Source organism: Plecotus auritus (assembly GCF_963455305.1).
Source record: "Plecotus auritus genome assembly, chromosome: 4".
Classification (NCBI taxonomy): domain Eukaryota; kingdom Metazoa; phylum Chordata; class Mammalia; order Chiroptera; family Vespertilionidae; genus Plecotus; species Plecotus auritus.
Genome location: NC_137775.1, coordinates 75359729 through 75384845, shown reverse-complemented (window position 1 = coordinate 75384845; position 25117 = coordinate 75359729). Strand labels below are relative to the sequence as shown.

The following is a 25117-nucleotide window of genomic DNA, read 5'->3' as shown; positions in this document are numbered from 1 at the left end:
TAAAAATGTTTCCCCACTCTCTTTTCTTTTTGTTTCTTTTCAGTAATTACATGGCTCAACCTTAAGCTCTACATAGTTGATCTGAAATCTGTGTGTTTGCCCCGACCATTGGTAAACACACTTGGATATCCCCATTTGGATGGTCATCTGGCTCTTGAGGACAAAAGGCCACACTGAACTCATCCTCTTCCCATTTTCTTCCTGTAATTATTCCAGCATTCTGGTTACCAGGTTCAAAACTCAATAATCATTCTTTACATCTTCCCTCGGCTCCCTGCCTTCAATGATTTTTTCAGCCCTGTTGTTAGGATCCCTCGGAAATGCCTATTTTTGTTGTTGTACTGGAACCAGCCAACTCCAATGCACTGTGGTTTTGGCGTGCAGAGACATGCTCTAATGGAAGTATAGTTGCCAGGGACCAGCATGTCCTGTGTGCAATAATGCAAGGGGTAATTTATGGGAGTTAAGCACTGGCAATAAAGATAGAAATCATGTTGTTCATAGGATGTGAAGAAGCATTTTATTTGTTGGATACACAACTGACAAGGGGCCAACCTCAGCTCCTCACTGGTTGTTGGCTGGAGGCTACCTTCAGTGCCTTGTCACATGGACCTTCCCCAAATTGCTACATGCTTTATCAAAATCAGCAAGAGAGAGTATCCTTCCAAGATGCAGCTCACAATCCTATGTAATCTAATCATGGAAGTAAGTGATATCCCATCACCCTATTCTATTGGTTATTCTGTTGGCTAAAAGTAAGTCATGGGTCCCATCCACACTGAAGCTAGAGGGGATCATGCAAAGACTTGAACACCAGCAGAGGAGGTGACAGGGACTATGAGAGAGTCTGCTGACCACATATAGCAGGGTTGGGGAATATCCAGCCAGTGGGCTGTATCATTTTATCTGGCCCTGCCAAGGCAGGACTCAAAATTTAATAAATCTAAGAGTTTTTTTCATAGCAAAGTCATTTTTAAGTTGATAATTTCGTATGGCCCGTGAGTGGTGTTATAAATACCCAATAGTCTTTGGCAGACAAATGATTCCCCACCCCTGACATATAGGAAGGGAGAAAACACAATTCTTGTCACTTCTATAATTCTATCACATCAGTGGTAAAGCCTCATTGATAGTATTTATTTAGGTTAAATGACAAATATTTCAGATATTAGAAAGTCAGTAGAAGCTTTCTTCCTGTTTCTTCACTTAATTAGGCAAAAATTAAAGTTTTTCTGCAGGGTTCAGAAGGTTGTCTTACTGGATAATATTGAATTATTATTAAAAAATAATTGCTATTAATGAATTCATTATAAAACAGAATGCTTATTAAGTAAAATCCTGATTTTGTTTCCTTCAGAAAAGTGACAATGGCCAAGGAAGTTATCCTCAATCTTATCCTCAAAATATACTCTTTGTAAAAGTCCTTTAAAACTTTATCTGTCATACTTTCCCTATATGAAATAAGTCTATATTGCTGTTGTTATTTTACAAATGTGTCAATCAATTCATAGACTGAGACAGAATTAATCTGGAGCAAAGGTTGTAGACACCCTAAGAGTTGATCACTTCCTTTTTCACTAACCCATGCTTTTTATTCAAATTTATTAGTTAGGCTGAGATTATCTAGAAAATATATCATCTTGATTTTATCATACCTGTCCATTCCTTTGTTCCTTGTCTGCCATTTGGTTCTTTCTCTCTCTCTCTTTCATCATTTTCTATTCCATTGATTACTTTCAGAGCCCATCTCTTCCTACCATTTTCTATCATACATTTTTAATAGAATTTTCCTCTTTCCTACACTATGCATATAGGTGTTTACTTTTTTGAAGTCATTAATGACTTGATAGCTTCCCCCTTAGGATCACTGAAGTGAATTAAGGTATTTCCTGTGAGATTTGGTCAATTTCTCCTTGACTTGAATTATTATAATCTGTACATGTTTCTGCTTCCATTCTGTCATTACTTATGGCCCTGAAATAATTACTTCTCAAAGGGTTGAAGAAATTTGGGATTATGTTCTACACTGTCCAAATGAGACTCCTTCAGGGTTGAGTCACTTAAGACATTTTAGTGGAGCTGAGAGTAATTTTAATTAAGATCTTAAGCTTATAAACATGATGAATCTTTACTAGAAGGAGGATTGAAAATAAAATGAATAAATAGATATAGGTACTTTTTCTCAACCTCTAATTTTAGAGATGTAAGTAGATTTTTTAAAGATGAAGCAAAAACAAACACAATACAAATTAATACATCAAAACCATTATCAATGAATAATAATCTCCCATTTATATTTCTAAAAACCAGAACACCTTAATAAACTTACACTTGGGTCCATTTAAAATTGTCAAAATCAGGTCCAGTTACCTAGTTATTTTCAGAGGTCAGGACTTTCTTGCCATTGAAGCCACGATATAAAAATTTCTTTGAGCAAACAAGTGTATACCACATGTGTTCATCACCTAGGTGACGCATGCAAAAACTTGGATGTTCCAGACCTTTATTTCTATCACCCAGATGGCAATGCTGCTGGTTTGGTTTTCTTAAGAATTTGGAGTCTTGCAATATAGGTTAGAGATCAGGAGACTAATACTAACCTGATGCAGGTGCCGTTGTTGTGGCATTGATGATGAGCACACCAAGGGACATGGCAGTTCTCAATGTTCTTTCCATGTAGTGTTTCATCAGTGATGATGAATTCTTTGTTGTTTACTTGAAGCTTTCCAATGCAGCCCTTGAACCCATAAATATGGCCCGCACTCTTATGAATCTTAACATTTTCAGGAATATGGCCAAGGAATATAATTCAAAATGTACCTACAGGAAAAATAGCAACAAACATCCTATATAATAAAGAGATAATATGCAAATTGACCCTCACACCCTCACACAAGATGGCCGCCCCCAATGTGGTCAAATATGGCCACCCCCATGTGGTCAAAGATGGCCACCACAAGATGGCCTGCAGTGGAGGGCAGTCGGGGGGGACCAGGCCTGCAGAGGAAGGCAGTTGGGGGCGACTGGGCAGGCAGGGGAAGGCAGTTGGGGGTTACTGGGCCAGCAGGGGAGGGCAGTTGGGGGCAATAGGACCAACAGGGGAGCAGTTAGGCATTGATCAGGCTGTCAGGGGAGTGGTTTGGGGGTGATCAGGCTGGCAGGCAGGCGAGCAGTTGGGAGCCAGCAGTCCTGGATTGTGAGAGGGATGTCTGACTGCCGGTTTGGGATCAGGCCTAAACCAGCAGTCAGACATCACCCAAGGGGTCCCAGATTGGAGAGGGTGCAGGCTGGGCTGAGGGACACCCCCCCCCCCAGTGCACAAATTTTGTGCACCAGGCCTTTAGTTTTTTTATAAGGTGTTAAATTATAGGAGAAGGGCCTAGGATATTTTGTTCTGTAATTGCATGTTCTTCTATGTTAAACAGGTTTCAATTGTGGGCTAGTTTTGTCAACCCACCTAGTAGGAGGTAAGGTAAATTACTTTAGAAAAGGGCCCCTATTTTATATTTCTTTGTATCTCTCACAATAGCTAATAAATTTTATTACAAAAGATTGGCATTTGACAAAACTTGATTACTTTGAAATATATTTTAGAAGTCAAGTGTATGCTTTCAATGTGAACATTATCAAATAGTAACTGATAAAGAAAATTAAACCTTGTTATTTAATTATTAATAGAGATTGAATTGTGCTACCCCAACGCCTCATTCATATGTTGAAGTCCTAACATCCAGTACCTCAGAATATGACCTTGTTTGGAAATAGAACTTATACTCATTGCCCAGAATGATGATAAAATCACTTGCATGATAGAAATTGTTACTTAATCTCTCCTTTAAAATCCTCCAGCAACATAAATAAATTGAACTTTTATTGTTCAGATGTACATAAAATGCAACATTCCTCAATGGGGATCTATGAGCTACAGTTGAAGTCTGGATGAAATGGTAATGAGAATGTGACCTTCAGAGCTGTTAGGCATATGACAGGTCAATGCAGCAGCATTGGTGCCCAGTTTATGTCTCTGATGTGCTTATTCCCCAAACTCACTCAGTCCAAGCTGATTTCAGAAAGTATTTAATTTGGTATTATAGATTCATGTAAATGGACAACTGTCACTGCAAGAATTAAAAAACTAGAGCCATGTAATTAAGTTATGACTGGTGGGAGGAGATGATGTGAGATGACCAGTAATATTACTTAATATTTATACTAATTTTTTTTGGTTTAATGCAAATGTGCTTTTAAAGAACAGAAGCATGTGCAATTCTAGGAACATCAAAGCATCTCTATGACCTATAGTAGATCAAACTAATTATATTATTTGAGCTCTTATTCTTTTTTAGTGACTTGGGCTCTGCTCCTAAGACCATTCCTTATTTTTGCCCCCTAAGTACCTCTTATGGGACTCATATATAGTTCCCCAGACTATGAGTACCTTTGGGTATAGTGGGGTGGAAGTTTCAAGGGGTATTAATAGAGCCCTCAGGCAGCATAGGAGTATGTCAGTTTGTTTTCCCATCCTTTTTTATATGCTAAGTCCACTTACACCAATTACTCTAACAAACTACTAGCAGAGCTCTTTTATCGCCTAAGATAAGTGACTCACTGCTAATGCAATCTGGGATCTATCATGAACCTGCAGACTAAGCGAATCCAAGGCTGTGACCTTCCTCTCATTGAGGATTTCTGACATCTTTGTGTATTGATCACACACCTGGAACAGCAAACCTCTCACTGCTTTGACAAGTGTGATGTTTTAGCACAAAACTGATAGAGGATGAAAGAATATCCTCCTCTAATGTCAGCAGTAGGCAGATCAGAGGGGAAGTCTATAGAACTATCTATGATTTATTAGACCATTAAAAAACACCCAAACAATAAAAATAAATGGCTCTTGCATTTCTTCTGATCTGAGGCCCAAATTTAGTTGGAGCCCTGAGATGTCTAAAAAAATAGCTGTCGTTGACTGCACATACATAACCATTAAGATGGTTGACTTCCTCTATCCCCAGACTCTCAATTATCTAAGAGCTGCCTATTGTGTGTATAATCATTCCTAAGAAGACAGGTCTTTAAAATAAGTCTTTTCTAATAACTCCTTGTGAATCAGACTATGGAGAATAGAGTCTGACATTAAGATATGATCTTACAAGATAAAACCACAGAGAACAGAAATGGACAATCAAGGAAGAATGATCAAGATAATGAAAAATATGAATGGTGACTGAGGGGAAAGGATTCCATATCTGACAAGAATGAATGAACAGTTCCTTTCCCTTCAGAGTTTCTCTTTAAAGGAAGAATATAGCACTCTTTTATAATATGTGGGAATACAATAAGAAGATAGGCAAAAGGGAACAAACTTTTTAAAAACTGGAGAGTGAGGGGAAGGTGGGTAAAAAGCTGTTTTATCTGTTTTCTGTTTTGTCTTCATTTAAATTTAGATATTGGGGTACTACATACATTTCTGTTATGATATCTTGATTCAATGTTTATTTTTGTTTTATATCCTCAAGTCTGTCTGAAGTTGAATTACTTTTGTGTTAATGAAATATAGGAAGGTAATTGCAAATGTATTTCTTTGTTAAGATTAACTATCATTGGCAAATATGTTCCCCCATGCAATGGGATTTCTTGTTGTTTTGTTGATGGTTTCTTTTGCTGTGCAGAAGCTTTTTATTTTGATGTAGTACCATTTGTTTATTTTCTCCTTAGTTTCCATTGCCCTAGGAGTTGTATCGGTAAAGATATTACTACGACATATGTCTGCTATTTTGTTGCTTATGGCTTCTTCTAAGATTTTTATGGTTTCTCATCTTACGTTTAAGTCCTTTATCCATTTTGAGTTTATTTTTGTGTATGTTGTAAGTTGGAAGGGTTTAATCTCCAAAATTTATAGGGAACTCATACAACTTAACAAATGGAAGATAAACAACCCAATCAAAAAATGGGCAAAGGACCTAAATAGAATCTTTTCGAAAGAGGACATACAGAAGGCCAAGAGACACATGAAAACATGCTCTAAGTCAATAATCATCTGAGAGATGCAAACCAAAATGACAGTGAGGTACCATCTCACACCTGTCAGAATGACTATCATCAACAAATCAACAAACGACAAATGCTGGCGAGGATGTGGAGAAAAAGGAACCCTCTTGCACTGCTGGTGGGAATGCAGACTGATGCAGCAACTGTGGAAAACAGTATGGAGTTTCCTCAAAAAACTAAAAATGGAACTTCCATTTGACCCAGTAATTCCACTTCTAGGAATATATCCCAAGAAAACAGAAACACCAGTCAGAAAGGATATATGCACCCCTATGTTCATAGCAGCACAATTCACCATAGCTAGGATTTGGAAACAGCCTAAGTGCTCATCAGCAGATGAGTGGATTAGAAAACTATGGTACATCTACACAATGGAATACTACATTGCTGTAAAAAAAAAGGATCTCTTACCATTTGCAATAGCATGGATGGATCTGGAGAGCATTATGCTAAGCGAAATAAGCCAGTTGGAGAAAGATCAACAACATCACATGATCTCACTCATTTGTGGAATATAATGAATATCATAAACTGATAAACAAAAACAGATACAGAGACAAAGAAGCATCGAACGGACTGTCAAACTTCAAAGGGGAGGTTTGGTGGGGGGTAAGAGATCAACCAAGTGATTTATATGCATGCATATAAGCATAACCAATGGATACAGACACTAGGAAGGTGAGGGCATGTGCTGGAGGGGTGGGGAGATCAGGGGGAGGTCAATAGGGGAAAAAGGAAACATATATTCTACTATTTATAATACTTTAAACATTAAAAAAAAGACTAACTATCACAGTGTACTTGTCTTTTTCCAAGAATATAATGACAAAATTGAAACAAACTGATTTTCATTTACTGTTATTGCAGATTTTTGTATTTAATGGCATCTGAATTATATGCAGACAGATTCAAAACTAGACATATGGAATCTTGGAATAAAGATAGATAAGAGATGTTGGGTAAATGTTTGTGAAAAGGATTTATTTAAATAACTTTTCACATGTGATTTACATCTTAAATTCTTTAAGACTGTCTAGAGACATTAAATGAAAGGGAATTAAAAGGCAGAAGCAGTATTTATCCAAAACACCCATCCCTTTGCTGTTAGTCCCTCTCCTCCCCCCAATAACATGATAATGTGTGCATTTGTGGTCTCTTTTATATTAATTTATACCCCTTTTTAAAAGCTGGGCCTCCACCCCTCATTATCTTGGGGTTCTCATCATCTATAGCAGCACCTTGCAAATAGGAGGTTTAATACAAGTTTGTATATATGAGCTGATTCATGAAACTCAATCTGCTTTTCTTCAGTCTTCTACTTGGCTTTTCGGTCTCTTCTCCTACTTTATTTGGCCTTAGAAACTTGCTAGTTTGTCAGATTCAGTATAAAGGGAGGTCCTCACTGAATATGATCCAAGAAGAAGTATTAATATGGCTTTAATATGAATATATCTTCATATGTTAAACAGCATAAAGTATAGGCAGTGTTTATATGGAAGTTCTTGTGTTACATATGAGATTAATATCAAGGGGCTCACACAAAGGGTTATTTTTTAATTTGATAAATATCAGTGACATCTTCACTGGTCCCATACTTCACAGTTAAACCTGGGATTCTTAAGGCCTTCTAGGCTAGAGAACATTTTCAGAATGATATCTTCTCACTTTGTTGAAGGAAGAACTGAACTTTAGTAAATAATAAATTAAATTGCTACCCTGTGAGCACATGGATACAGGAAAGTGGAGATAGAAAAGAAGGATGTGAGCTTAGTCTTGTCTATAAGGAAGTTAAATGTTATCTGGGGAAATAAATCACAAAGAAATTAAGTAGTCAGAAAAGAGCAGCTTTCCAGTCAGTAAGATGGAAGAATAGGAAGTTCCAGACAGTCCTTCCTTTCCTCATGGAGACATTGGTTCAACAATACACAGACAGCGTGTCCATATGAGAAATGTGTAGATTCGGTAGAGAGGCACTTGCATCTTGGGGGACTGTGAAACCAGCTGTATTGAGGCCAGTGGGAACGTATGTGGCACTCACTCACTTGCCGTAGCCCTCCTCTAGTCTCAGTGGAGCAAGATTCAGAGAAAACTTCCAGTTTCCAGCTTCTCTTTGGGGGAAATAGAAAACTGAGACATATGTCCTACGTGTAGAATTTTCAGGGTGCTGCCTAAGGGACTAATTGCTGACAGGTAAGGGTGCCAGATTGGGGCCACTGAGAACAAAGATGAAGGTTTAGACCAGTAGGTATTCACTCAGCATAGCCCCTCCTCCACCTCAGTGGGAGAGAATAGGTGAAAGCACCCAACTCCTGACTTCTTCCTGGGGATGGAGCAAGTTGGAACATGCATCCAAAATTACACTTTTCTGAGACTGGTTTCTATTTTGCCTGACTTGAAGCTCTGATGAGACCCAGCATAGTCTTCTAGAAACTTGGGGGCTGCTGAGAACAAAGGAAAACTGTGCTGCTTACAGCAGCTCCAGAGAAACGACAGTACTGCAGACAGAGAGCAGAGGGGATAAAAGATTACAAGCACCCTAAAAAAGACTGGCAAATTTGTATAGTAAAGAATTTACACACAAGTCTAGAGAAGACACATCCATTAAAAGGTTTGAGAGGGTCCCAGAATCTCTAGCTATGCTATTTGGTGTAGGTCCTTTCTTATACAAAGCCATTCCATAAACACTGGGAGAGATGGTTGTTTTTCTAAATGTGTGGATCCCATCACAAAGTGACAAGGCACAAGAAGAAACAAGAAAACATAGCCTAATCAAAGGAACAAAATAAATCTCCAAAAACCAATCTCAAAGAAATGGAGGTATATGAATGACCTGACAAAGAATTCAAAACCTGTCACAAAGCTGCTAAATTAGTTTAAGAAATTGAATCATGAAGAAAATGAGAATATCAACAAAGAAAAACTATAATAAAAAATCAAACAGAAATTTTGGAGCTGGATATACAAAGCTCAATTGAAAAATTCACAAGAGTTATCTGATCCCAGAAGGGCCCATGGGTGGGGCAATGAGGGGGTAGGGGGTATAGGGAGGTTCCTGCCCTGGGCCGGGTGAGCTCAGAAACAAAGAAAAAAGGGGAGGGGGGGAGAGAGAGAGAGAGAGAGAGAGAGAGAGAGAGAGAGAGAGAGAGAGAGAAAGAGAGAAGAAAGGAGTAAAGAGAGTTGGAGGGCTTTATGGGACATCATCAAATGGATTAATACACTATATACATTTACATTATTGGAGTCCCAGAAGAAGAGGAGAGAGAAATGGGCAGAATGCTTATTTGATGATATAACTTTCCAAATCTGGGGAATAAAATGGACATTTCGATTCAAGAAGCCCAAAGAACTAAAATAAGAATGAACACAATGAGGCTTACTCTGAGATACATTATAATCCTATATAATAAAAGGCTAATATGCGAATTGTCCCCTTGGGAGTTTGACCGACCGGGAGTTCAACCGCTCGCTATGACATGCGCTGACCACCAGGGTGCGGCCCGAAACAAAGGAAGGCCCCCACTGGCAGCCAGCAGCCAGAAGGCCCCAATCAGCCCTAATCACTGGCCAGGCCTAGGGACCCTACCCGTGCAGGAATTTCATGTACCAGGCCTCTAGTCTATTTAAAAATCTCCACTATATTATAATGAGCAGAGGCAGGGTTAGAACCTGTTTTTAATAGTTTGTGTTAAAGTGCATGGCTTGTAAAATGAAGTGATTTCAGCTCACAAAATCCTCAGTGCTTATATATCCTTATTCTACAAATTTCCACCATTCTCATTATAATAAAAGAGGAAGAGGGAGTAACACAAAGGTATACACACAACAAACTCCATTCATTACATAGCATAACTCCAGGACTGGGGTCTAGTCTGTGAGAGTTCAGGACAGACAGTCTCCACAAGACTAAAATGAGCTCTGGGGTGAACCCCTCTAGAAGGCAGCAGTGATTCACTCAGATTTCAGAGCACTTGAGTTGGGATGAACTCAAGGAGGCAGAATATTGTAAAAAAGGCCAACACTTTAGAGAGCCTAAGTGCACTGTTGCTTTACCATCCTGAAACAATCCAATTCTTTTCAATTTAATCATAAATTCTATTCCCATGTGTTGGTCTCTGTGTGTGCATGCATATTATTACTTGGGGCACTCTGATCAGTATTTCATTCAGTCAACCTAAAGGGTGGGGAGACGGATTTGTCACAAAGGCTGCAGACATAAGACATATTTATCATTTTCAACAATGAAAAGATATTTATCGAGCATTTGTTGAATTCTATTTATTAAAGATGTGATCTATTGAAGACTATGTTAGTAGTATACTGTATGCTATTTATAAGAAAATATGAAGCTTTTATTATAAAAGTGGACGACTATAAGGAATTAAGAAATATAAAATCACACTGAATACTTTACATTAGATATTTAAAAAAAACTAGTAGCGTTTCATATATTTTCCACTATTTGAATATTCCATGTCTTAAATCTAAATATTTGGCCATCTTGGGCTCTAGCATGACTTCTTAAAACATGAAAACCAATTTTATTCCTTCTTAACAATCTGTCCAATAGTTTTGAATCAGGTGCAGCAGCAAATGAAGAACAGTAGAGTGTATTATAAAGGAACAAAAAAGGGTTGGGAATCAGAAAACCTGGGGTCAAGCCTCTATCCTTCTCACTATGAAATTTTTGACACCTGATACTCAAGTTTCTTCAGGTTTATGTAAGGGATCATTATTATTACTTTGGAGGATTCTTGTGAAGATGAGATGTGATAATATATGTGGCCATAATTTGGAAAATGAAATGTGCTTATGCAAATGTTAGATGTTCTTATGTGCTTTTTTTAAATGCCTGCATATACACAATAGAGACTATGTAGAAAAAAAATGGAAATAAAATGAAATTTCCAATTCATTAGGGCACTGCACACTGCAAGCATTAACGTGTGCCAAAATTAGCACTGTGGCGCTCTTATTATACAGATTAACTCTCCATTTTGATCAAATGAACCAGGAATTCTTTACCTTAAATGTATTGCTATAAAGTCATGGTAAGAAGCGTGGAATCAACCACATCATTAAAATTAAAAGAATTCAGCAAATTGCCTGGTCTCTGGAGGGACAGACATCTTCTCTTGTTTTAATTTAGCTTCATTCAATATTTTTAAGAAAAATATCCTGGCCAACATAAATCTGAACAACTGAGAATGGACTTTTTTTTCTTTTTTCTTTTTTTCACAGAACAGTACAAGCACTACTATGTCCTATAATAATGTAAGTTTTTAAGCACTGTTTTGTATCTTGCTAATCTTTTCAGATTCCTGAGTTTTTTCTTAGATCAAGCATAATATATTACATGCCAAGTTTGAGAAGAAAGTCAATTTCATGCTAAATTTAATAAAACTGTTAAAGTGACAGGCAACATTAAATATGTTTAATTATACCTAAAGTATCAAAGATGAATATTCTGGTGTTTTGTTGAGAGCTTTTACAAGGAATAAAAAATATGATTAACACAATAATCCTATCTAATAAAAGAGTAATATGCAAATTAACCATCACTCTGCTAAACCCACAAGCCACGCCCACCAGCCAATCAGGAGTGAGTATGCAAATTAACCCAACCAAGATGACTATGGCAATGGAGCAAGCAGGAGGCTTGGGTTTCCCTGGTAATGGAGGAAGCCAAGCTTTCAGCACACCCTGGCAGGCCCAAGCCTCCACTCAAGGCTACAAAGTTTCAATTATAGAAGATAAATAAATCCCAACAACAATGGCAGCAGCCACGGAGCAAGCAGGAGGCTTGGCTCCGCTCCAGGCTACAAAGTTTCAATTGTAGAAGATAAATAAATCCCAGATACCAGGGCCTCTGCTTGGGTCGCGAGGGGGCATGGCCAGCCTGCAAACTACCACAGGCCCCTCACCCAGGCCGCCCCACACCCCAAGGGAACTCCCACCCTGATCCAGGACACCCTTCAGGGCAAACCAGCTGGCCCCCACCCATGCACCAGGCCTCTATCCTATCTAATAAAAGAGTAAAATGCAAATTGACCATCCCTCCAACACACAAGATGGCTGCCCCCATGTGGTCAAAGATCCTGCCCCCATGTGGACACAAGATGGCCACCACAAGATGGCCAGCAGGGGAGGGCAGTTGGGAGGGACCAGGCCTGCAAGCGAGGGCAGTTGGGGGTGATCAAGCCTGCAGGGAAGGGCAGTTAGGGGTGACCAGGCCGGCAGAGGAGGGAAGTTGGGGGCGACCGGGCCTGCAGGGAAGGGCAGTTGGGGGGGACCCAGGCCTGCAGGGGAGAGCAGTTGGGGGGGACCAGGCCTGCAGGGGAAGGCAGTTAGGGGTGATCAGGCCTGCAGGGGAGGGCAGTTAGGGGCAAACAGGCTGGCAGGGGAGCAGTTAGGCATCAATCAGGCTGGCAGGGGAGTGGTTAGGGGGTGATCAGACTGGTAGGCAGAAGCGATTAGGGGCAATCAGGAAGGCAGGCAGGCGAGCAGTTAGGAGCCAGCAGTCCTAGGATTGTGAGAGGGATGTCTGACAGCCCGTGTAGGTGGGATCGGGCCTACACGGGCAGTTGGACATCCCTCGAGGGGTCCCAGATTGGAGAGGGTGCAGGCTGGGCTGAGGAACACACCCCCCGTGCACGAATTTTGTGCACCGGGCCTCTAGTTTAAAATAAGTACCTATTTGAAACATCGAAGGTGCATTTATTAATATTTGAAACTGGATATATGCATGCCTACCCGAGAGGCATGGGATAGTTCCATTTCTTTTGTCTGTATTGTAGGTTTCCCATCTGTGGTCATTTCAATCATACAAGCAACCCCAGGGCTACCAGCAGGCACTGTGAAGCTAGAAATGAAAACAGAAGAGGCTATTGATGTACATTGGCGAGAACAGGATAACTTCACACATGGATGGTAAGTACTTCCTCAATGAGAGAGGTACTTTCTGGCTCACAATAATCCTGAAATATGGCTAAACCACGTGTGAACCTTTTAGGATAGATAAAAGATATATTTCTTTTCTAACACTGCATTTCATTCTCCTTCCCTCCTCCATGTCTTTAAGTCAGGACTTGAAATGCTTTCAGAAAGTTAAACCCCCACAATACAAAGAGGACTTTATGTGCCTAAGTATTGATAAATTTTGTGTTAAATGTGGTCGACATATGGTCTCACTCATTGGAGATTGTTGGACAAGTAACATCAATGTTAAATGATGCTAAACTCCCTAGGTAGAAATTTCCCCTCCCTGCCTACAGGGGAAATAGAAATGGAATAAGAAATGAAAGGCTGCATACCCCTGAGCAGTGAGATTACACTGTGATACAGTTATCAGAAAGCATGCTGCTGATGTACTGGCTGGCACTGCTTTTCAGAGATAAAGAAAAGCATAAGGTTAAGGGAATTTGTAGAATGAATGGCAGAAATGGCCAATACATAATTGAAGATTTATGAGAATTATAGAGTGATGCCATCACAAAAGGTAGTAGATATTAAAGTACTTAGCATATTTTTTAAGTAGAATTTTAAAAGACATTAAAATGATATTACCCTGTCTCTTGACATATGTAATAATAGTAACTTGCACTGTGATGAAGCCTACTTCATAGAGATAGTAGGAAATACATGTACTAATACTAACAGTGACACTCTCTGCATATTGAATATGTGAATGATTTTAATGCTCAATTTTGCTTTTTTTATTTTCTAAATTTTGGACAGTGAACATACCTAGTTTTTTAAAAAAACATATTTTTATTGACTTCAGAGAGGAAAGGAGAGGGAGAAAAAGATAGAAATATCAATGATGATAGAGAATCATTGATTGGCTGCCTCCTGCATACCCCACACTGGGGATCGAGCCCACAACCTGGGCATGTGTCCTGACTGGGAATCAAACCATGACTTCCTGGTTCAAAGGTTGATGCCCAACCATTGAGCCACATCAGCCTGGCTATTTTGAGTTTTAACCCACTCTCCTAATTTATCCAGGACTGAGAGGGTTCCTAGGACATGGGACTTTTTGTGCTAAAACCAGGGAAGTTCCAGGCAAACAGGATCAGTTGGTAATTCTACTTTTCAAATAAAAAGTCAGTTTTATGAAACACTCATTAGTTAAATCATTTACCAATATTTTTCTTAAAATTAATTGTGGAGACTAAGTGGAATGGGAAAACAAACTGGAACGTTCTTTTCCCCCTCCCCACTCAAAAGAGACAACTGCCTGAGATTCCCTCTTCCCTCTTATCTAGAAATACAAATCTGATATGGTCCTGACTCCTGGCAATTCATCATCCCACTACTTTTTGGCCTCCACTCTAGTTTATCAAGCTCATTTCTAATTTTGATAAGATCACTGTTGAAAATTCTAGTGATACTTCTAGAGTGTCCCATTTGTGTGAACTGCATATGGTAAGGATCTGTGAAGCACAGTTGCCGTTATAGTTGACATGGGCAGGTAAACCTGTGTAATGCTTTGTACTGGAAATGGAATAGCTCTGAGGTAATGCACATGTCCTTGTTCAGAAATAAGATTTCTTTGTTCCATTTAGAGTCCATTAATTCTAACGCTGAACTGCAGTTCTACAAAAAGAACTTTTGTATTTGCTTTCTGTTACTGCCTGCCATTCCCCCCATCTTTTCCATCAAATGGTTGTTTCTATTGTCTGCTTAGTCCATGTACTATTTTAGAAATTGACACTCTAATTCCACCAGATCATTTTTCCAGATTCTTATCACACTCATTTTTATGTCTCATATTTGCTTATAGACCAAAGTGTGTCATAAGAAACAAAAAATGCTCTATAAACAAATTAGACATTATGCCACATAAATCATTCAAGGAAAAAATCTAAGTGCATATCTCTCATGTCTCTCAAGTATTGCTGAGGCCAGCTGAATCTAATGATTTAAAGACTCAAGGATCATATTTTGAGATAATCCATTGACTTGGCTGAGTGATCTTAGGTAAACCACTTAACCTTTCTTCCCTGCAGTGTGATTATCCACAGAGGGAGATAATCATTCTTAGCTCATAAATGGTTAGTGAGAATCACATTATTTAATGTACATAAATCATTCAGTGCTAATATTAAAATCCAGAGTTAAAGCAATTATTTGCTGACTAGACAGGGATCTCTAAAGAGATTTTTATTAAAATAAATTGCACAGTCAAGTTGAAGTGTTCATCTACTTCTGCTAACACTGCTTGTAATGGAATTCAAAATGAAATACTTGGGTTGCATTATTTAAAAAATTAAAATGTGATGAAACAGACCTATTTTTCAGTGTCCTTAACATTCTGGTTGGCGGACCCATTCAGATTTGGAAAAGACAGTTTATTTAAAATTTTTAGAAGATCCTGCTCAAACTGGAAGTTTAGGTATCCAAAACCAAGGGAAGCATTGTAAAAATGTATACAATGGAGAGTGGGTTGGTGAATTAAATCAAGTACTTTTATATAATTGAATTCTATCAAGCTTTTAAATAGAGACTATAGGATACTAATTAATGAAATGAAAATATATTTGTATACATATGAAAAGAGATAAATACAATCTGGATGACACAGCATTTTTATAAAAGTATGCATAAGCAACTATACCAGAACTACTTTCACTAACATGAATAGTGGCTCTCTTTACATGTGGAATGAGAATGGTTTTTAACTTGCCTCTTTTATTTATTTGCATTTTCTAAATTTTGATATTGAACATGTTTCCATTTGACCTCCTAAAACAAAAATTTAGTTTTAATAAAAAGCAAATCAAGGATTAAATAATTCAGTAACATTTTTCTGTGTCCCTGAATTTCATGCTTTCCTTCTAGGCACATCTATCCATCACTCTTCTTCCTGAGTATATATTTTGCAGTTCCTGTAATGAGAATTTGTGGATAGTAAACACAGTCATATCACATTTCATATCACCCTTGCATAATAGTTTAACTGTGTATAAAATTTGACATGTTTTTTTTCTTTTAGAACTTTAAGCATAGTACACCATTATTTTCTTTTTTAAAAAAATATACTTTATTAATTTTTTACAGGGAGGACGGGTGAGGGATAGAGAGAAACATTGATGAGAGAGAAACATCGATCAGCTGCCTCCTGCACACTCTACTGGGTGTGTGCCCGCAACCAAGGTACGTGCGCTTGACTGGAATCGAACCTGGGACCCTTGAGTCAGCAGGCCGACACTCTATCCACTGAGCCAAACCAATTAGGGCAGTACACCATTATTTTCTGCAATTTGTTGCTGATGTGAAGTTCCATTTAAAGGCTGTTCTTTTAATTTTTCTTTTTACAGCTTTAAGATCATCTTTTTATCTGTGATAATGAGTCTAGGTGTGGATCAATCATTATTTATTCTTCTTTAATACTCAGAATGTACTTTTGACCTCAAGAATTACATATTCCTTTAATTTTGGAAAGTTCTCACTTGAATTATCTGAAATACTGCTTTCTGACATTCTCTGAAATTTCTTCTTTTAGATTTTTTTCTAGAACTCATATGAGTTATTCTTAGGAATCTTGTTAAGTTGTTCTCTAAATTTCTTAATCTTGCTTTCATTTTAAAAAATACTCTCTTCATTTCTCTATCCTGTATTCTTCCAAGGCACCATTTCCACCCCCCACTCAAGAGTCTCCAGGACCATTTATTTTATCTATTGAGTATTAAACTTCAATAAATATATTCTTTTACCCCCAATATTCTGAATATTTTCCATATTTTTTTGGTATTAATTTGCTTTTGTAATTTCTCTTTTAAGTTAAATGTTATTTTTTCATTTATGCTTTCTAGCATCCTAAGAATACTTATTTTAATTTTTGTCAGATTTTTTTCCATAAAAATGATTTTAGTGGAGGGTTCATTTTTCATTTGCTGATTTGCTTGTTTCCTTTCTCAGTCTTGCCATGTGTTCTGATATTCTGCTGTGCAGGCTCATTTTGAGTGGGAAGTATTTTTGTTTTTCTCTGTTCTTCCTCACTCACATGGCCCTAATCCTGTGATCTTCTGATGCACTCAACTCTGCCTGCATGATGAGAACTGCGCCCGCTCCTCTGGCCAAAGTGACCAGCACCTAAACTAGAATCTTGGGTAATGAACGTTTGGTAGTTCTGTCCTTGATGTTGTTAAAGGTATGCACAGGTCCATTCACAGAGCTAGAAAGGATTGCTCGGTGCATTTCTGCTCACGACACTGTGTCTGTATTCTGTTTTCTTCCTGTGCTGGCAGCTTGCTAAAAGTCAGAATCCCAGATGACAGTGTGTGTATGTGTGTGTGAAAGAGGGAGAAGGAGAGGGAGAGGGACAGGGAGAAGGAGACGGAGAGGGAGAAGAAGGGAGATATCTCATAAATATTCCTGACTCAGTAGTTTTAGTTCCCTTTGCCCTATAGAAGTGGAGCTTCCCACCAGACCCATGCCGTGCCAGGCCTGCAGTATTACCTTTTGCTGCTCTGCATTTTTGTCTTTTTCTTGTTCAGGAAGATATTTTCTTGTATATCTTTAGTTATCTATTCTTTTTTTTTTATTTTGTCCATCGTTGGTATGCGTTTGACACTAAGAAGGAGCATCAAACTGTGAACTTACAGAGTCATCTTGCCTAGAATGCCCACATTTTTTCCTTTCATAATAAGAAAAGACAATAATAAAGATCAAACTAAGTCCTTGTCTTTGAAGGTCTGTGTAAATAGAAAGTTATCTTTAATTTGTGAGAGGCAGAATGAAGAAAAACTAAACAATCCATTTGGAGGTGCCTTTATGATTTTGCAAGCTTCAAATTGGGAAGGACTAATTTATTTGGCTTTTTATGTCTCAGGTTTGTTTTGTGCTAAAGGCATTTCAATGCATCTGTCTCACACTGTTTTTCAAAAGCATGTAAGTAAAGTGGCTTGCTTGCCTTCTAGAGAGAAATAGGGAGTATGATTTTTTCTTCTTCTTCTCTAAGGTACCTATATTTGATTTGTTAAATCTGGGAGTTTTATGAGTCACTGGCGTTAAACCATAATGAAATTAAATTCTTTAAAGGACTATTATAGTGTTGTGCTGAAGGCTCACAAAAGATAGCTCATGCATAATTGCAGTAGCTATAGAGTTTGAAAGCATGATATAACAGTAACAAACTGAACAGCACCAACTGCTTCTAGGGAATATTGCAAAATTGATGACAAGACTGAATGCTTTCACAGGTGCAAAATATAAATGTTCTTTGTCTTGTCATTAGGTTTGGCTATTGTCCAGCATTAATGTCAGCTTGTCTATTTAAAATTTTGGACATGAATGAACTTTGCTAGTAAGTTTCTTTATTTACCTGAACTAGACTTTGAAAAATGAATGTAAAGACCTAGCCCAGTGGTCGGCAAACCGCGGCTTGTGAGCCACATGCGGCTCTTTGGCCCCTTGAGTGTGGCTCTTCCACAAAATACCACAGCCTGGGCGAGTCTCTTTCGAAGAAGTGGCGTTAGAAGAAGTTTAACTTTAAAAAATTTGGCTCTCCAAAGAAATTTCAGTCGTTGTCCTGTTGATATTTGGCTCTGTTGACTAATGAGTTTGCCGACCACTGTGCCCTAGCTGGGTAGCTCCATTGATTGTATTGTCATCCTGATACACCAAGGTTTGGGTTTGATTCCCGGTCAGGGCACATACAATGAATCAACTAATGAATGTATAAATAACTGGAACAACAAATCTCTCTAAAATCAATAAAAAAATAAAATAAAAAACAACGAATGCCAAACAAGTTCTCTGAATGGATCACATGCAGTATCGACAGCCGTTAAATGAATCTCCAAATGAACTATTCTGACCCCAAATAACCAGCCTTAATGTTCACCGCATTACGTCTTGCTCAGAAGACAGCATACACATTAAGCTCCAGCTTGGCACTTTCACGAAGAGAATCCTCTCAGGCCAGGCTTAGGACTGAGAGGGGTTAACTTCAATTAGCAGCGGTGGTGCTCTGCATACTCAGCCCAGTTTTAGCTGAGCTGTGAGAGCGCTGCACGTGGACCCCTGAGGCGGGAGCCCCCAGCAGATGGCAGTAGAAGCACATGGCAGAGATGAAGGGACAGAAGGCACCTGGTCCCCACAAAGATAGAATCTAATTGGTAGTTTGATTGTTTTAGCTCCCTGTTTGCAACAGGAAAACATGGGAAAATATATGTAAAAGATTCTACATCAGGCAGTAGGGATGAAGCTGTCCAGGGACATACAGCGTTCCTTACCAGTTCATGTTCCTAATGTGATTGTCATGGCTGTGTGAGCAAATTTAAGAAGATGCAGTTTCAGAGTATGATGTAATGGTTTTATACAACCCTATCAATACAGCCATGTTTTTTGAGGTTGTCAGTGCGACTCAGCACAATTTATATGTTAAGACAGTGTAGAAAAAGATCAGGCACAAAAGCCAGAGTGGTAGGCCCTTTGCCAAATAAAAACAACACGGACACACTGACACCATCACTTTTTGTGTACAGCACCAAGGAACTGGTCAGGCTGGCCACACAAACAGACTGTGCAAGGACCACTCTGTGACCTCCAATTGATTGGTCACTCTGCGACCTCAAGGTGATTGTCCTGAGGACGTCCTGTCTCTGGATGATTGTTAGGAGATGGTCATTGGTTTCAGATTATTTTATTTAGCTTTTCCTCTCACTGACAGACAGCTCAATTGTAATTAATAATAAATTACAGAGAAAACCAAGCCTTATCCTGTGAAGCACTGATATTAAAGAAAGGATCTGTGATGATGCCTGAGCCCTGCCTAAGCCGGAGCTTCATTTACACCCTTGATTAACCAGAGCAGTCGTCAGAGGAACGTCCACCCTGCTGCCACGAGAGAGCAGAGCTATTCCCGGAACTGGGATTTTACTTCTGACCACACTGTCCAATTCATGTGCAGTGGGATCGACAGCATATTCTACAGATTTCACGGTCTCCTGCTAGCTCCTCCAAAAGTGTAGATGGCTAGAGTGCCCTTTACTCAGTAAACATCCACAGAATCATTACAATTACGAAAAGTGAAATTTACACCCAGAAATGTTGCTGTTTTTGACCTGACATCTGACTTGAACCCATCTGAGCATGGTGGATGGAAGCTTCCGTGGTGAGGCGGAGCTGGCTAGCCCTGGCTCACTGAGCCCATTTTGTACATCCCTTCCCAACCCCACGTCAGTGGGTTCATGTTGGTAGCTTGAAATTGGCTAGGGCTGCGTATTTGTGCCTGAGAAATTGGTAAATGGTACATATCAAATCAACCCCTCATCCCACCCTTTCCCTTGAGAGCTGGTTGTTAAACACATATCAGCACACACCCCTGAGTTTCTTAAATATTTCTTAGTGGGGTTTAAGCATTCACTTAGACCGAGGACATTAATAAAGTTGCAAAAATCAACTTTGCTGTTGGCATTCCATTTGGAATTTTAGTAGAAAATCAGCGTTATTTATAATTGATTAGTTCACAGCTCTAGATTGGATCAATTTATTCTGATGATGAATATGGGTTTTGGGAATATTACCCCTAAAACATACACATATTCAGCTTACAAATACCAGGTAGTATTTAATTTTACCCTTCCTTTCTGATACTTATTATTGGCTCAGTTTGTTTTTAGCACTTTGGGGTCATATTTGTATCCAAGCCACTGAGCAATCAATACAAACTCAGCAGTTAAAAATATTGATTCCTAATCCTTTCCTCTCCAACACCTGAGCTCTCATACAAACATATTTTGAGACACTAAAGTTTCCCAAGTTAACATAGCATATGGAAAGACTCAATTTGATAAGAAACAGATTATTTTAGCACATTTGAATAAAAAGCAATTCTGATATGGGCAGGTAGAGATTCACTTCCATGAGATTATGAGAGAAGCTAAAGATAAGTTTTCTTTAGGAAAAGGCCATCTGTGTCCCTGTCATTTTTTTTTAATGTGTTACAGTGAGTGTTGGTTCATACTTTCTTTTAAAATGCCTTATGTTAACAATAACTGTGTAGTGTCATAGTTTCTATAGTTTCTACATGGTTTATTATTTTTGTAGCATGTTTTTTTCCTGGCAGGGCATTTTAACTGAGATGGATCTATGTCTCTATATCTCTACATATCTACCTATCTATGCCATCAAATACTTAATGTCAAAATATTTATACTGCTTTATGTTCAACCCAATGAAGCCATTAACAATTCTAGCTTTTATTAAACCATATGAAGAAAGAGTAGATTAACAGATGCAAAAGATTTAAATTTCAGAAGCACTCTCTGAGCCAAAATTATAAATATTCTCATCACTCTAAGTGTGAAAAGGCTGTAGTGTGATCCAGCAAGCTGTGTCTCCGATCAATACCTCTTTGGCTTCATACTTCTTTGCCAGCTGGCATGCAACCTCGGTGTCTCCTGCCTCAGCTTATTTAACTTTCTCCGAGCAAGTACACCTATTTCTCATTCTTCCATAGAACTCTTGCTTTATGGTTTTGGGGGTTTCGTGTATGCCACTCCCCCCTCTAGTGGTTTTTGGGGTTTCGTGTATGCCACTCCCCCTTCTCATACCTTTTGCCAAACATGGCTTGTCCATCTTTAAAATTCCTGACAGGGAGAGAAGAAAAGTAAAGCCAAATTCTTACCCCAGGAAACTTGCAATTTGAAGGTAACCAGACAAGTAAAAATTTAAAAATTCCACCAGTATAAAAATAGATAGAATTGATGACTCTGTAATCTAGGCTTAATAATTGAAAGAAGAATTACTAGCCCTTCTTTAATTTTGAGTCCATTTCTTATTAACAGCTTCCATGAAAGCACTTCCAACTTAAAGACTGAGGGGAATTGAATTGAGTAAGTGATCATGATGATGGAAAAAATGCTTCCCCCCCACCCTTATAATAGAGACAACAGCACATTCTGAAGTTGTTTCTGATAAGAAATACAATCACACTAAACATTTTGAAAAATTTCCAGAAGATGGTGTGTGAAATATCATAAGTGGAATCAAAACCCACATTGTCTCACCAGGAGAGACACATCACTGATAGTTAGAGATGGTTTGCAAGTTTTGTATTACCTGATACAAATAGAAAACCAAATTATTACAGGGCTCATAGGCCCAGGATGACAGAAGAAATATAAGCTCTAAAATATATGATCTGTGTTAATTAAGACATAAAGTCTTAATCCAAAAGCTATTTAAGGTAATTTTTTAATATAGGAAAAATAGAAGTGAGAAATAGAAGAAAGAAGGAAAAGTTGTGTAGAAAATAAATCATAAAAGAAATTAGTGTCCAGGCAAATGATCTTAAACACAACTAACAATGGATCTATTCCTTCAATAGACGAATGGATGCCTATTATGTGAGAATGTACAGAACATCCTTGGTGGGAAGGGGTGGGGGTGGGGCGGATAAAGCAGCTGTCTTCTGAAGGTTTCCAGGAGGTAGGGAGGAAAGTGCTGCCATTCTCCCAGAGGTCAGTTTTCACTGAAACTGGGAATCAGGGCCAAGGCGCCAGCAGCGGCAGTGTAGGCTACTGTTAATGAGAGCTGACAGATTTGCGTTACATCTTCAAGGCTCATTCAAACTGAGTTAGCAAGCAATGCTGGAAAGATTAAATTATTTAGAGAACACACGGTGGGATCACTTGATTGCCAGGCCTATGATGCAAAAATGCAAGCAGGGAATTCAAAGAGTGCCTAGCTTTGTTGCTGATAGGAAACAAACAAAAAAGGGAAGTATCTTTCCTCACATCTTTAGCTTTATTGCTCTTCTTCAGTGAAATCCAGTCCAGCACGGGTGCTTTCATGCTGATCAGCCCTATCTCCTATTGCCTGTGACACTTAACCAATCAGGAGGGAACTGGAATAGATCATTTTAAAGTGATAGAAACCTTCATGGGGTATATGTTATTATTAGTAATGGCTTCTTATAATGGAATATAATGGAATTATTTGCTTTAATAAGCATTTATATGGCATTCATTATGAACCAAGAATTATTCCAAATACTTTAAAATACTAAAGAGCATTCCCCGCCTGAGTTAAGTAGAAACATTTTTCCCATTAAAGACTGCTCTCCCGGTCGAACTCCTGAGAAAATTGAGGACCCAAGGGGTTAAATAATGTATTCAAGGTCAAATGAACTATAAGTGACAGGGGTGGGTTTCAATGTGAAGATGGAGGCAGAGTCTGGCCAGTGTGGCTCAGTGGTTGAGCATCAACCTAGGAATTAAGAGGTCTCAGTTTGATTCCCAGTCAGGGCACAAGCCTGGGCTGCGGGCTCGATCTCCAGTATAGGGTGTGCAGGATCTCTCTCTCTCTCTCTCTCTCTCTCTCTCTCTCTCTCTCTCTTCTTTCCTCTCTGAAATAAATTAAAAAATATTTTTAAAAAAGAAATCTCTCTTTTTAAAAAAATAAAAAATAATAAATAAGATGGAGGCAGTGATTTGGAGTGAAATCAAGACACACCAAAGAGTGTTGGCAGTGACCCAAAGCCAGAAGAGGCAAGGGATGGGTTTCCCCCGAAGCCTCTGGAAGGAGGAATGTTCTACTGATAACTTGATTTCCTACTCCTGGACTCCATACCTGTGAGAGAATAAATTTCTGTAGTATAAACCACCAAGTGTGTGACAATTTGTTGCAGCAGCTACAATAAACAGATTCAGAGGAAAAGGTTTTCTTTTTCAAATGGGACAATGTTAAAAATAAGAGCCAGGGGTTTGACTACTAGCAGTGTTCAATAGTTAATATGGTATTCAGACATGAATGAGGTTAGGATGTGTATATATTGAATTATAACGGGACACCCTATTAAGATATACAGATAATCAAAATGATTTGAGTTTAAAAATATCTCAGCTGAGGAGTAGCTATGAGATCAGAAAGCAAGTGTATCTCCTTTTAACATTTTCAAAGTGCAGTCTGATTTGACAGGAAACACTGATATAATTAACATAAACCTATTGCAAACATCTAAATCTAGTATCTGCATTTACTGTAATTCAAATAGAGTAATAAAAACATTTTAACAGGCCTCTGTTTGTAAAGTGCAAAGGGGTTTACGTTTGCTATTTTACTACACACTAAGGGCTTCTTGGGGTGAATGACTGGAAAAGAAATGGTAAAAAATTATTCAGCAATTTTCCTTCCCTTATCATTTCGTATTTTGAAATATAAAAACATTCCCCTTTGCATTCTATTACCCTTTGGGGGAGGGATTAGATTTGTTCTGTATGATAAAAGAAACATTGATATTCAAAAATTCTTATCAATGGTAGATGTTTTGTTGGTAGACAATCAACATAACAAACATTTCTATGGTGGGTTACTTTAACCTTGAATTAGCTGACCACTTAATATACTAATCTTGGGGAGAATAATACAAATGTTAAAATAATAAGTTCTTTATGCCAAAGAAAGGTCTTCATAGTGGTGTCCTAGACAGATAGAGAAAGCCCATTTTTGTCTTTAAAGATTTCCCAGGAATCCAAGCATTATGTGACTATAGAATCACTTTTACATCATATTATGAAAACAGAGGGAGAAGAACTCAGAAATGTTCATAAGTGAGGAAACCTTAGCATCCTTGCTAAAGGCTCCTTAAGCATCCTCTCTATCCAAAAGCATTTTCTGAATTGAGAAAGTGTTCTCATTTTGACTTATCAGTCAGAACCTATAGTAACCTGAAGTAATAGTTTCCAAGGGGAAAAAACACTAGCTATAATAGTAATATTAAAATATACAAATGATTAAATAGTTAATTCCAAATGAATACTTAAGTGGAAGGTTATAAGGATCAAGTTATTTTCCTGTCTAGTACTTAGATAAAAGAAAATTACCCTCCCCACTTTTCTCTCTTCAAGGTCTTTTGCAAAATATAATACAATGCAGTAATGCAGTTCCGTTCACTTCTTATCAGCAGAATAGAAGTATTAGACATATTTTATAAAGAAGAATTTCTCAGTCAGTTAACATTTATATTCCTGTAAATGCCAATATGGAACAGAGTAAACCATACTCAGAACCAGGAAAGCTTAATACCTGGAATTACTTGAGATACACAGTCCATTTT

The 25117-nt window shown here is 38.3% G+C and overlaps 1 protein-coding gene across 1 annotated transcript in view; it reads right to left on the bottom strand.

Moving 5' to 3' along the window:
• EYS (eyes shut homolog) overlaps positions 1–25117 on the bottom strand; it is a gene marked incomplete at both ends in the record, with an annotated part of 1444019 nt that overhangs the window by 236173 nt on the left and 1182729 nt on the right. Inside the window, 3 exon segments of the mRNA XM_080665107.1 lie at positions 2601–2808; positions 2811–2820; positions 12802–12910. Coding sequence (XP_080521233.1) covers positions 2601–2808; positions 2811–2820; positions 12802–12910 — 327 coding nt within the window.